Source organism: Ischnura elegans, chromosome 5 (assembly GCF_921293095.1).
Source record: "Ischnura elegans chromosome 5, ioIscEleg1.1, whole genome shotgun sequence".
NCBI classification, from domain to species: domain Eukaryota; kingdom Metazoa; phylum Arthropoda; class Insecta; order Odonata; family Coenagrionidae; genus Ischnura; species Ischnura elegans.
In genome coordinates this window covers 59,980,090-59,995,394 of record NC_060250.1, presented here as the reverse complement: position 1 = coordinate 59,995,394, position 15,305 = coordinate 59,980,090, and the positions used below count along the sequence as shown (strand labels likewise).

Genomic DNA, 15,305 nt, shown 5'->3' with positions numbered 1-15,305 from the left:
AGAGAGCTTTGGGTGAGACAAAAAACCTGAGGCCCCGTGGCGAGAAAACGATAATTTGAGAAAAAACCGGATTGGAGGAAAAGAAAGCGGTAGAGAGAGAGAGAGGTAGCAAGGGGGACGCGCGGGATTAGTTTTTCCGAAAGCTTTCTCAAACGGCCGTCGAGTCGGAGCGGCGCCACGAGATTTACGGGCTGAATTCGGCCTCATTCAACCTATTTCTTCCCCATCTGGGGTTCCACGGAGGCGGCTACAGTAAGGGGGGAAGCGGACCATCGTTCCGTGGCGGGTTTTGCAGAATATGAATTATCACGCACAGTGCGGACTTGCGGGCGTTGCGGAAAAAAATAAGTAAAATTTCTTTCTACTTACCGTGGAGTTTCGGGTGCAACCTCGTGTACAGCGAAGAGATATATAAATTGCATATCACTGGAAGTAAATTGAAGATAAGAGACATCCATTGCCTACCTTATATCTAATTTCTAAACGGGAAATGAATAGCAGAGGCATCTTTCAAAACTCTTCTCTCAATCTCCCATACTGCTTCGGTGCAAGGGTTGTTTTTGAATATGTAGAGATTGAGCTCATCACGGACTATGCCAAATACCTGAAAATTTCTAAAATTCCTGGTATAGGGGGGTGGGTCACATCAACCGGCCACCCTTCAATATGATGGTTGTTAGAGAAGTTTTCCAAGAGCTTAACGCTGATTCGAAGACAAAGATTTTGAATTGCTTAGCCTCTATTAGCTAAGCCAACATGTACCTCCATAATTAAGTATTTTAAATGAATGAAAGTTAATGAAAAGGCATAAATATGAAGGTTTATCACACAAATATTTCTGTATTTTCATATGTAAGACATACTATTTTGCTCTTGTGGGATAACCAGTTTGAGGGAGGATGGTGCATTATTAACGCTTGTGATTATTCTCTGCCAATGAGTCCTAATATAAACTGAAATTTTCCTACGACTCGGTTATCTATTTTTCAAAAACGGATATATTACTGAATATTTCGTGAAAAATAGATAAATTATATCGTGCTCTGAAAAAAACAAAGATGAACGCATAAAACATCAAAATATTCCATTTACGAGATATGTTGAGTGAAAACTTTTTATGTTTATTTGGCAGTGTCACAGTTCCTGATTTGAATAACAAATTATGCATTCGTTTCTTTACGCTACATCAAACATGACGCTTTTATTAACCGGCGGAGAATTAAAAATATTATATTCTCTGTCAATCAGAAACGATTGTTTTCTCCGTTAACGCAGAATAACATTAGCTCGTTATTACATTAGCATTTTAAAATTACACCAATTATTCCTTTATTTTCATAATCAAGGGTTCAATAAAAATAATCAAGTCATTCCATAAAAATGCGTATCCATAGCTAAAATATATAAGGAAAATTACCACGTGCGGAAACGCAATCAATAAATTAACATTTTATCGTATCAATAACGGTAAAAATTCTCTTTATTGTTGTTAATCACCGTGCCTATCACAAATTTGTAAATAAAGGCCAATTATGAGATATAAGTAATGATATTTTTTCCGTTAATTTCTATGCATCAGACCGAAAGGACCTAAAAAAAAAGAGAGATTAGCCTTCCTGTGATACGTTGCATGTCACAGGGGAAAAATAAGCGCTATGTTAACCTAGTGCATTTTTCATAAGCTCCTCAAACACGCACTGTACACATCTCATTAGAGAAAGAACTTTTATTTGAAGTAATTTTTAGGGAATCAATCACAAAGCTAGCTATTAATCGAATTATTATCACCTTTATATCCCATAGTTAGCGAATTATTATAATCTTTACATTCAATAGGTCCCTAAACTACAACTCATTATACTACCCCTTGTTACCTCATATGTGTATATGATGGGGTGTACACACGATAGCTTTGTAAATAATTCAAAAGAGCCAATAGTTGACTGCAGCTCAATTTTTATTACTAACTCTTTCGTGAAAAAATACCTAAATTATATAATTACCATGATTAAAGGGTTTCCTTTCATAGTCATTTCTTCATTAACGTATCGTTTGTATTTTATCCTTTGAATCTAAGCAAGAAACGGATTACAGCAGCAAAATGATATAGTTTAAGTTGCACTCAGAATTATACATTTTCATCGTATAATGATCATAGCAAATATTCTGATTATCACACTATCCCATTACTCTACTAGTCGAACACAATACGCCAAATTAAATCCATACGTTATAAAAAATGCCCACGACTGCCTATCTGTCACTAGCAGGAAATAAATTATATTTATTATGCAGTAAAGAAATATTGTAACGAATCGCAGCGACTACATTTCTTTGCAGTCGATGCAAGGACGGAAGAATTTGTCTAGTGTACAACCAATAGTTATAATGAAGTGGTTTAATACAGAAAATGCCTGAAGCAATAGAATTATTGAAAGAAGACCTTAAAACTCAAAATAATATCAGAAATTGAGCCTTACGGTTAAAGTAAAATTACATGCTTAGCCAAAAGTAACAAGCGACACGCCTATTTAATCCAGCATAATTTGGAAAATAGTACAGTTGCGTCTTTGGTAGAAATGACATGAGATGGTGAAACCACTTTTTCACAATGGCGTAGTTGTATCTCTGATAGCAAGAGCATATCTCTTTTGGCATATACACGACTAATTGTAGGAAAAAATAAATCTTTCTTCGGGAGATCATTTTTCAGTGAAATAATCAGGCCTGTAAATAGAAAGGCCTGTTTTCACGGTACATAAGATCGTACAAGTTAATGTCTTAACGTAGGAACGCGAGAAATGACAGCCAAAATGAACCGAAAAACCACCCAAAATTGCAATTGCATTAAATACATGTTCCGTTCCAGTCCAGAAAAATGGTTCATAGATCAGAATGGTTCAGACATTAACTCGTACGTATTAATGTATCGTGTAAACAGGCCACTAGAGACGGTCGGAAAATATTAGAGTATATACGGAGGGAAGTTGAATGAGGCGTCACCATAATGGGGAAAACGCTGCTGGAAGAGAGGTTTTGCTGCAGGATGAGACGTTGGGTACGCTGGATTGTGCAGGACGAAGCAGAAAAAGAGCCCTCAGGATGAGGACGAGACGAAATGGATCGCAAGATTTTGGGCAAATATTAGGTAGAGGGTGGGGAGGAGGAGTAACGGTCCCCCATTAATAGCGAAGGCGCAGCAGCCTCCATTCCATCCAACCTTTCGCTTCCTCGCCTTGTATCCCTACCACTCAAATCCTCTCCCCTTCTCTTTTATCGCAACTCAAATGTCCCCACATTCTCCATTTAGGGCCTGTCCAACCGGAGCGCTCATTCACAGCTTCCATCCCCGAGATGGGGTCCTTCCCAGGGTCTCTCGGCCTGACTGAGGCATTCAGCCCATACGATGTCCCAATTTTCGGAGACTCACGAGACGGAAGCCTCAAAAATGAATTCAACCAGGCGATGCTCAAATATCAAACGGAGGTAAACCGCAAGGCTAACGATGATAACTGGTACGTACACATTTTATTAAATTTACCCATTTTTACATTTACATAAGTTCCAATGAATACATCGATGTTTTTTTTTCTCCACTCTGGGATACAAATGAACGCGGAGCAATGTGCGGAGATATATGCAAATATAAAGAAAAGGTAAAACGCAAGACTAGCGCTGATGACTGGTACGCACACATTTTATGAAAAATTATCCATGTTTATATTGTTAAAAGACTCAATTATTGCATAGATAGTTTTGGTTTCTCCACTTTGGGACACTAATGAACGCGGTGATATGCGTGAGAAATTAATAGATAATAATTATTTGTGTCCCTAAACTGTTTGAATAAATGATTTCATTAATTGTATACATTAAAGCGGAGACAAAGATGGCATTCGAGACCCAGCTATGAATTATTAACAAGAGATGGCAGTAACATATAATATACTTTATTTTACAGTAATGCCTGCCATTCTCATTATACAATACAGCATTTAAAACACGTTATTGCTCATATTACGCGTACGAAATATCTTCCACCTTCACCTAGACTCAGACTAAGTTCTCTAAATACGCATTAAGTGCATAAACCGATGCAGCTTCATAGTTCAGTTGTCCTTAATTTTTTACAGAATACATCTATATGGTGATGTGGCAGAAGTATGTTTAATTAATACTCAAATATTTAAAATTAAATGGTATCGAACTGAAGTGGTAAAATTATTTGATGGAAAACTTACAAAAATATCATCAGCTTATTAAAGATTAAAAATTATAAAATATAATCACATTACAATAAGATATTGCTCAAAAGTGCTTCATATACTATGCCTTTCATCCCCTTTAACAACCAAAGAGCAACATAAATACATCAGCTTAGCGGTCATAGTGGAAGCTCAGAGTATTTACTGAACTCGGAATGCATTACAGGCAAGACATATATCCTGAAAATGTAGTCTTCCATCTCCTTCCAACCAGTAATTGAGGAACACCCAGAATTCATTACGGGATTTAATCCAATTGCTCTGAGAGGTATCACGCCACCTCAGAGCGGGAGAAACGCTTTCCCACTAAATGAATGGAGACCGAAGCTCTCATTCTTAACCGGTTGCAGTTCATTATCGATATTACGAAAGGGTTGACGATGCTTCGAAATTTTATATCACAACAATGTGTTGTAGCTAAGAGAAACATTCAATTTCAAACATTCGTCAATACGCTCACAACCAATCGCGAGAGATAAATTTCACATTTAAAAATGGAATATCAACAAATGCGCATGATGCTGTTGAGTCACGAGCTCCCGTAGAATTTTTTGCGTACCCATAAAAAAACTCTATCCAAATCGCTTCAACATATACCACAAAATATCGTAATTTCTTTATTAGATTGGAAGATACACCGCGGCCGCAATGAAGATTTTCACTTTTTTCTCATGAGATGTCAAAAGTAATCAAACATTTGCGCTGCAAATACATTAAATATCTTCAATTGAGCATCTCACTGGTATATTTAATAATCTGAATCAGATAGAAATTGATTCGAATTTGAGGAGGCAACTAAAGGCTATTGCTCTGAGTAGCTAGCGCCATACTGCAGGATAGGAAGGAAGGATGGAGAGAAATCCAGCTCCAGAATTAGCCCCCTACAAAAGAAACGTGCCAAGGAGACCACAGCTAGACATCCCATCCAACGGACGTACTTTGAATTTTTCCCTCTTTGAATCGCTCGTCAGGAATTGAACAGTCTCCGTTGATTCTCCACCACGGAATTAACCCTGGCATTAGAACCACCACCACCACCATCAAGCCACCATAACAATTTTTTAAACTTTTATAAATATTTTTTATTAGAAATACCTTTTGGAGCGATAAAAGATCGTATTAGCATCTAGCTGGAATAATACTCAATTACAGTAAACACCAAATTATTAGTAGTAGAAAAAATTCAAAAGACTCACCATTGCCGTATTTCTTTCTCCGAAACTGAAAAGAATAAAAATAACAATTAAAATTTTGAATACTCAAACAAGTACTTCATTTGACATATGAACTAAATTTAAAATGCCACAGATATCATAAAGTTTTGCTAATAAGGCACTATCAATGATATTCCATTAATTTCGTATATTTTAAAATAAATCTGCAAATTGTCAAGTTTTGCAAAGGATTCAGGAAGCAGTTTGACGAATAAGGCAAACATTAATTGCTTATTAGCACTACTTTAATGAAAGTCAGGAATAACTCAATTAATTTAGAGTTAAAACACATAAATAAACTATCCAAGAGCCTCAAAGTACACTGTAGTAATTGGGAATCTTTATTTGAAGTGACCTAGCATTTTATGCAGAATTTCATAAATAATTACAATGATCATGTTTAAATTCCAAATGTTTGCCCGTCGAGCTGTATTCTTATTTTATACTCATTGTGACACAATACAATTTAATTAACATTTTCGTCAGTAGTGCAGCTGTTCGAAAAATGATATTTGCCTCCAATTAAAGCTATTCAAAGAGAATACTAATTGGGTAACGTTGTGCTTAAATTAAAAATATATATATATAAGAAATAAGAGAAAAAAGAAGTATTCGGAGCATTTATGGGAATAATGCACAATTATTGGTCACATATCCAAGAACACATTTTCACATCCAAACACTCATCGGATTCCAAATAGACTACTCAAATGTTACCATTACCGTGATAAAAAATATTTCGACCAAACGTTTATCTTCATTTCGCCATCCAAGGAAATATAAATTGAATACAACGAAAAAAACACGGTGGTTTGCGCAAAAAAACGAGACGGAGAGCATGGAGCAATTTGGCAAGAAAAAACATCGCGTAAAACCCGACGATATATTCCTTTGCGCAGAAAATCACACTCTTCCCTCGCCCTCACAACGAATTTTAAGGATAGAGAAAAAAATATCCCTGGACGTGGTCGCCAATTTTTATTTTTCCCACTTTTATCAAAGGCACACGAGGGCCGAGGAAGAGCAAGAAAGGAGCTGAACGTGTAAGGGGTTATGTGGGTTGGGGAAAAGGGAATTCGGTCGCAAAGGACTGTGCCGAAGAGAGGTGGAAGGGAAGGCGAGGAGATGAAGTGGGAGGAGAGGACGGAAATCGCGGAGATAACATCGAATGGAGTTGGGCGAAAAGGGGGACGGTCAACGGAGGAAAAAATACAGAGAGAACGTCCAAGGAGTGAAGTGGGTGCAGGAGAGTGGAAAGTTAAGGAAAGGGATGCAGAGGACTGATAAAAAAGAAATAGATTTCTACAGTCGGGTTAAAATAATAAGATCACACAGTTTAATTCCATTCCGTTGATCATTGGCCTTCTTTTTTAAGTCTATCCGATTTCTTCGATCCCAAATGATTTTAGTGCATTCGATATCCAAGCCTGAATGAGATATACCGAGGATTTTAATACTCCTACTAGGTAACCCGTGCAAAAATTCCGCACTATCACTTATATTTTATTTTTAATATTTTTGCCAACTTATGATAAGTATATTTGGTTTATTCATGGATCAAACAGGTTTTTAAGCCTTATTTTTAAGTTAAGAAGGAAATAATTTGTAGAGTCTATATTCCTCGAGCAAGTAATAGACATGGAAAAATCGAAGCATTTAAATAAAATAATGAGTAAAGAGAGAAATTTGAGATTTGAATCTAATCTAAATAGAACTAAAAAATAGCAGAGCAAGTTAAAAAAAAATATACAGATGACTTTTCCGGCGTTCGCTAGCGGTGCAGGAATTCTTTTGTTTCTGTTTTAATTATCGGGTCTTCCTTCAATTTTAGGGGTGATTAGTCACGTTTTACTCGTTTTAATTAATTTTGGAGCATGGAGAAGAATTATTTCTTTTGGGCAACAGAGAGAAAAAATAAACTTCCCTTGTCAGCAGCAGCCCATATGACCGATAATAGCAGAAATACAAAATTATCCCGTAAAATTTATGTTTATAATAACTTATTTTTTAAGATTTAGTAGAGCTGAGACAACTTAAGTTGCATGAGGATGATCATAAGCCGGATACGATGTCTCCCATTGATCCAGTTAAATCTGTCTATTTATTTCGGTATAAAAAGTTATAAATGAATTTTTGTATAGCTTTACTAGGTTTCAAGTACGAAAAATAATGACAGGTAGTAATACAATGTTTTATTTGCTACTATGACTAAAGTTACCTAGCAAAAATAATGATTACACTGCGGGTTTTAGTTATTCTATTCTTTGGAGGAATAAAATATCGCAGTTAAAGCTTATATTTAAGAGAAATGGAATCGATGTCGTATAAAAAACGGTTGAAATATAATAAAAATCTCTTATAAATGAATGTTACTTAATTTTTTAACACTACCGCACCCGAGGCATCAAATATTCATGATAAAAGATACAGAAACCCCAATTAAGTAGAATGACTGCTATATTTACCTTCAAGAATTGTATTTTGAATTTAATGGAAATGACTTCATTTATCCTATGTAAACATTTAGATCATTACACGCTATTTTGCATACAAATCAACGCATGTGTTGGTTTTACTCAACCTTTCGAACGATGAATATCTGAAGTGCAAATTACCTTGAAATGGCACTTCGACCATTGTGACTTTAATGTGAACTGTAAACGCCATTATTCGATATTTTACGTTAGATAGATCATTTATGGAGTCTAAGCGCTTGTTTAGCAATATTGAATTTGATCACTAATATGATTTTAATTTAGTTAAACAGATTCTACGGCCAAATTTGTTTACTTTTGATTAAAGCGCTGATTTAAGTAATAACGCGTAAGTATATGGCTACGGTGAACTTCCTCCCTTAAAAGTAAACCATACATCACATTCATTTTTTTACAAAACTATTATACGTTACCATGTAGATCTTCCCAGTGGAGTATATAAAAAAATAAATGGCCATGGGCAGAATGGGAAAACTGAATTAAAATGAATATTTTTAGAATCTCAAACCACAATTCCAATCTTCCATGAATAATTTCTCATAGTAGACTCGGTAAAATAAAAGGATAAAAATACGAGAAAGAAGAATAATTCGCTAAATAAAATAGTTTTAGAATCATTATGAACGTAGAGCTTTATAACTAGCGTTTTATGTTTACGTTTACATGGAGAAATAATATTCTCGTGCTTTACATATTAAAGTATATGGCGTGAGAAAATAATAACTGAATTTAGGATGTTTCATTAGATAATAACTGAAAAAATCCTTCAACTTCATTTTTATTACGATTGTTTGCAGAAAATGAGAACGACATTGATCTACTCATCTCACAAGCAAACGTAACAAAACTAGTTTCTCAAAAATATATTGCAAGAAATTTTGCTACCATAGCTAAGGCAATCACGAAAAATCGATATGATTAAAACAAATAATTACATCCCTACAAGATCGTACTAAAGGATTATTTTTACAGAAGTGATTTTATTTTTGCACGCAACATATAAAATGTTTGTAGGCCACCATGTTTGAAACTTACTATACTATGGTGGCCATTAGGGTACCTTTGTGCTCTCAGGAGATTCACCGAAAGCGTATCAATTTATCCCATATGATGAATTCTATTTACGCCAGATAACAGATCTTGGCATTCTCAGCTATTAATTTAACAACTCTTACTACAACATGTTGGGCAAGACTACCCTAGTAAATGACCCATCATTGCTATACTCAATTAAATTTTCACACGGAAGTATCAATCACAAGCACAATGTGAAGAGAAGACGGCAAAAGCTGTTAACCTTTGACCTTTGACAAGATCATCTGCCTCATAAATCAATTACGTGGCTATTTATTCGAAGAGCCGCTGACATTTATTTTCATAACCGATTCGATGGAATTAATTTTGCTTTTCTATTTTTTCACTTTTGCCTTACGCCTTAATAAATTTGGTGTAGAAGTCATTTTTATCGACGGCTTTAATATTTGTTCACATGATGGTTAATTATTAATTTCAATGCTAAACCAATTTATAAAGGAATATCCTACAGAGAAGTCGAATTAAGCAAGAAAAATACGTTATATACTAGGTAAAGGAATAAAAATAGGAAAAGGATGTCATATGATCTTAGCGCAAACTCGTATGATGTGACTCAGTCTTTATGCTTACAAAAGGATATCTTACCGAGAAAAACTTTTTTGTCCACATTTAGCGGCTCAAGTGTATTTAAATAAGTTTTAATCTCTTTGACACAAAAATTCATTATAAATTTTAAGAATTTTATAAATTTTTCAAGGACTCGCCAGAGCTCCGTTCTGAAAAGAAAAATATGGATTTTTTTGGCTGCCATTGAAATATGAAAGACAGTCTGAAATCATCAAGATCATTCTTATGAGGTGAATTCGGAACAATTTCAAGCTTTTGAGAGAATTTAAACGCATAAGTAATTAAAATACAACTAAATCGAGAAATCCAATGCGCAAGATAACCAACTTTTTTAAGTTTATTTACAACTTTCTTTAGTTGAAACATAATTTCTGATCCTGGAGATCAAGTTTAAAGAGTCACATACCTTCCTTGGCAAATGAAATGTGCAAACGTTATTTTATCAAGCCAAAGAGTAATCAAGAAAATGCACGATGCAATGAATACGAAACCTTAACGTATAGGCATAAAATGTATATACACATAAGTATGGTGAAAATTGATATAACCCATGCAAAAATGATAAAAATAAAATTAAGCGTCACATGATGAAGGCACTCTTTTATAACGTAATTCCAGGAATAAAAGGCCTTTCAGGCTATCAGGTGTTTCAAGAGAATTTAGAGAATTAATTACCTTTCAAGAGCTATTTTTTTATTATAATACGTTTTCCTTTTCCAATAAAACGATTTTGATTATTTTAAATTGTACATTATTTAATAGTGTATTTATAAGTTGCGCTCACCAAATTTCTACGGAGAGAGAAAATTTGTAAAGCTAAGTAGGGGCGGCATGGTGAAAAACTAATACGACGTATTGTCTTTGAGAAAACGTGTTTTCCGCCCACGTGGAAGGCAGCCTATTTTTCATTTAATTTGGACTCACCACTCAAAGGAACAAAAGATAATTCCAACAGCGTCAGGCATACCGCCAGAGGCAGCATCTCAATCCGGTAAAAATGCGTACACCTACAGATGTTCCCGAGTACTTCTCAATTTCACGGGATATGGAGACGATAGCTTATTTTTTCAGTAAGCATTCCCATTTTTAAAAATATTAATCCGAGAAAACTAAAGTCCTCAGCAAACTTGGAGAACATTTGAGGTGGACTAATGAACTGCACTCATAACCTTCATCAAGGAAATGCGATAAGAGTATTAATGTATTTCTTAAATACTATATACAATGAAAATTAGATCTCCGAGAAAGGTCTTTGGGAAACAATGAAAAGTGGTCGTAAAAAAACTCAATCTTGGAATTACTAGAGAAACTAAAAAGCATTGCGTTATTGCATTTTTCGAAATTCTATCGAATAAAAGCTATATGAAGACTTTCCAATTATTAAGATATTTGCCGAATAATATTTGTGTTGATTCAGTGTCTTACAGTACAGGTCTTGAAGGATTTTAAATGCAAATTTTAGCCAACGATTCAGTATACTTATACACCTTCATCTTTCTTCTTTGCAACGAATTATATTTGTTTATTGGTCGTAACAGTTGAAAGTTACCATCAATACACAAATTCAATTCATTACAAAGAAGCTCTTATGAAAGTGCAAAAATTAACCAAAAAGTTGGCTAAAATTTGCACTTAAAATTCTTCAAGACCCATTCTCCAAGATACTGAATCAGCATTAAAGATAGAGGTAAGGAGAAATAAAATATCAATAATATTAGTCTATTGATAGCATATATCAAGTTTTACCTCAAAATTATCCAAGAGACTGCCGCGCTCAGAAATATTATTCAAAGGCAAAACGGAGAACCAACGAAATTCCGTATGACCGGTTCCGTACAAGTTCATTAACGTCTGATCCTTAATGACGCTTTAATTGCTATTATCTTCCTCAAAAAGGTAGAGACGGAATACGAGAGTCAGTGTGAAAGAAGTCGATTTTCTAGTCGTCAGTCGGCGAGTCTAATTATATCGCATCAGCTACGGGGAGGCGGAAAACCTTTATCGGGTAAACGCAAGAAGGGAGCTTCCGAAACAAAAGACTGTCTCCCCCAAACATTTCCATTTGTTACGACGTCAGAGTGATACACTAGGGTCTCTCTCTTTCGCATAAGACGCAATCTCATTAATCTCACGAGATTCTCGGTAAGAAAACACGAATATGGAGACAGAACTGCGGCAATGGAGAGATGCACAAGAGAAGTAAGAGAGAATAAAGCCTCCTTCTCAACGTAACTTAGCAAAATTAGAAAATTAGGAGTTTAAATATAGAGAAAGAGCATCTGACAGTTAATAACTACTTAAAGCGAAGCAGTTTGAACATCACTTAGAAATATACCATCTACCTCTCAAATTTAACTGATATTAGAAAGGAGAAGAAAGCAAAAAGCCATTAAAAAACAGTAGAAATTCAATCGAGACCAAGCATCTTGTCTTTTTCTCAACAAATTATTACTTTAAAAATATCGCCAATTCCTTGAAAATTTAAGGTGCGATATTTTAGTAAACATTTATTGTAACTTAGCTTCGAAAGTTACAGATCCATGAAAATATGAAGTAAAAATTTCCAAATTTTGGACAACCACATTTTGACAAGGGTTGGAGATGAGAAATAAATTAGGAGATGAGAAATAGAAAAAAGCATCTTACAGTTAAAAACTTATTGTAGTGAGGTAACTCGAAATAGTTTGAGCATTACTTCAACATATATCATCTATATCTCAAGTAATATATATCTCAACGCAAAAAGCCTTAAATAATACAGTGGAAAATTGCTGAAGACCTTACTCAAGCATGCTTCCTCTTAACCAGTCGTATTCTGTCATTTTATCAAAAATTACTCATTTAAGAATATTAACAGTCTTGAAATTTTTAGGGTACGATACCTATCTTTAGAAGTTACAAACCTGAGAAAATATCGATTCAAATTTTCAAATTATATGCAATCACATTTTGACGAGGGTATACTCTATATAATCGTTCTCAACATAACTTAGATAAATAATAAGACAGAACATTTTAAAATATAACTCCTTAAAAATTTCAAAACGACAGCTAGAGCTTTTAAAAAGTAATCATACACGCTAAACTTTTCTGTGCGAAGAATGTCGCGACGGTACGGATGGTGCGTTTAGTTTTACGAGCTCTATCTGCATATCGATGCTACTGAGCACATGGTGTCGGAAATATTCACCAGTTGTAGATTAAAAGATAATGAGCATCAAATATATTTAAAAATATTCCGTTCACGATGAAAATGAGGTTATTTGATTCAGTGAGAGATTATATGGCAGTTAAGTATTCACCACCGTTACTCAACACTGAACCTTCACTAGCAAAGGAACGGAAATTAAAAATATATTGAACGTTTCTGAAAAACGAAATCGAATGTATTGAGATATCAATTTCATGAGACTTAAATATTTCTTATTTTCCTGAGGTTTATAAACCAGACGAAAGAAAAGGAAGGTATTATTTTATCCTTGAAAAAGGCTTGACGAAGTAATGTCCACCGAGAAAAAGCGCCTATCATGTACTGTGGTCTAAACTCGATAGCACTCGTGAATACAAAATCTCTTCAAGATATGAGAGGATTACCGACAGGTCAAAACCACTGCTTCCACCACTATTGCTTTGGAGTCATAAACAAAGGAACGGGAGCGCCTAACCTACAAACGCTCTCAACTGAGGTGGCGTAAGTGTTGCATTTTTTAGAGGCTAGCAAAAAGCAACCTAAGTGTGATAAACATTGTCCGACGTCACCGGAAACTAGATCCACTCGCCCAGCTGTCCCATTGCAGGAAAAACCAGAGAAGGCAAGGTCGAAAAAGTACGGAGGCGAATACACAATGAGGAGCAGGGTTGAAATAGGTAGGTAACGCCTCAATGGAGGTGGGAGCCCCTCGTGAGGAGCTCAACCCCCTGAAAGCCGGCCTGAGGTAGGGCAAGTTGAGAGCAATGAGAAAAAAGTAATATGGAAACGATTTGGAGCAGAATGAACTGAAAGGTGAGAAGATGCTTAGGTGCACCCATAGGAATAAAGAATACAGTGCGCCCATCCTTGGGGAATTTAGCGTTAAAAAAAGTGAGATTAGAAAAAATGAGAAAAATGATTAGTCGGGAATTTCATTCCCATTCCCCATCAATTTTTATCAATTTTGAGGTCAATATAAAGACACTGGCGTATTAATATTACGTACTATTGGGAAATAATGATAGACTATTTGATTTTAAAACTTGATCTTGCCATTAACTAAAGAGAAACATCTCAACGCTCCACAGAGAAATGGAAGAGGTGAAAGCTAGTAAAATGGGAAGGTGAAGGACGTGAAGGATGGAAATAATGCTATCAAAAAACCAAGACAAACCTTCAAAAAGGTAGTGAGTGATTATCATATCTTATTTGTTTAATTGGAGCCAACTGAGAGCTTCGTGTAGAAGACAGTTTTAATTATTAATAAGACTGCGCTTTCTGTCATTATATCACTGAATGATAAGTATCACTTTGCATATCACAGTACTTGCAAGAAAATTCTGGTTATATGGCCAGGCAGTTCAATAAACACCGAAAAATGCTATTATATGGATTAGATCTTGTGTGACTTCATTAAGTGACTTCATTAAGTGACTTCATTAAGTGACTTCATTAAGTGTTGAATTATTTGTTTTCTTCATTTCCATCGTATGTAATAAGATTTGTTGAGAAGGTTCATTGTGTCCTTACACAATACTCAAGACAAATGAGCAAACCCCTTATCAAAGTTAGAATCCATACGTATCTTCACTGAGGTAGTCTTTTGCGCGGTCCAACACTCTGTTCTCAACCCACACGCGAAGGAGTTACTTTTTTTTACTTTTTTAAACTTTTATTTCATACAGTATAAAACAGCTCTATACGGCCTTTTGCATCTGGGTTTCCAACACATTAAAAAATTTAAATTAGGTACGAAAACAACCATATCCTGGATAGGGACAACCTAACCAGGCGGGGTTCGAACCAACGACCTCTACCTGTTTGGGAAGTGACTTTACTCCACCTCTACCTAAGCTGCTACCGAGCTTTTTACTTATATTTTTATCGACCATATAATATTCCTTCTTTTCGTATCCATTGCATTCCCCTTTTTTCTATCCAAGGACCTCCCTATCCCTGGAGTCTCGTTTCCACTTGTGTGCTTTGCGGGGGTGAGACCCCACACCCCATACTCTCCGTTATTCACTTTTTCCCTCCCCTCTTGACCCGGTTTGTTACTGACCTCGTTTCCTCACACCTTCCCGATCCCCATGCACACTTGATCCCAGATCCTCTTCCTACCTCCGCGACTGGTCCTATAGAGGAGCTCCGATTTTTATCTCCGCACTCAAACACATGCACACAACAATCCTCATCCTTAGATTCATACTACCCCGCCACTTCCCACTCACCCAGGGCCGGCACTAGAATTTTGGTCACGGGGGACAAAGATCAGTTTGCTGTCCCCCCCTGCGTTGATTCCCCCTATCCCACTCCACTAAAATATAATACATCCGTCAGCAATTTTTTTGAGAGGCTGTTTTTAAAATTACACACCGTTTAATTTAAGAATACCCGGACTGGCCACGATGAAAACTTCACGTAGTCACTGGAAATGCGCAAATCCAGCGGAAAATCCGCTGAGAAAAAAATCGTTCGC

The 15,305-nt window shown here is 35.7% G+C and overlaps 1 protein-coding gene across 2 annotated transcripts in view; it reads right to left on the bottom strand.

Annotated features, from left to right (window-relative positions):
- Positions 1-15,305, bottom strand: part of LOC124158960 (frequenin-1) — a 733,415-nt gene that overhangs the window by 529,393 nt on the left and 188,717 nt on the right. For both annotated transcript variants that reach the window (XM_046534399.1, XM_046534400.1), the window contains exon 2: positions 5,462-5,486. In XM_046534399.1, coding sequence (XP_046390355.1) covers positions 5,462-5,486 — 25 coding nt within the window. The remainder of the gene's footprint in view (positions 1-5,461; positions 5,487-15,305) is intronic.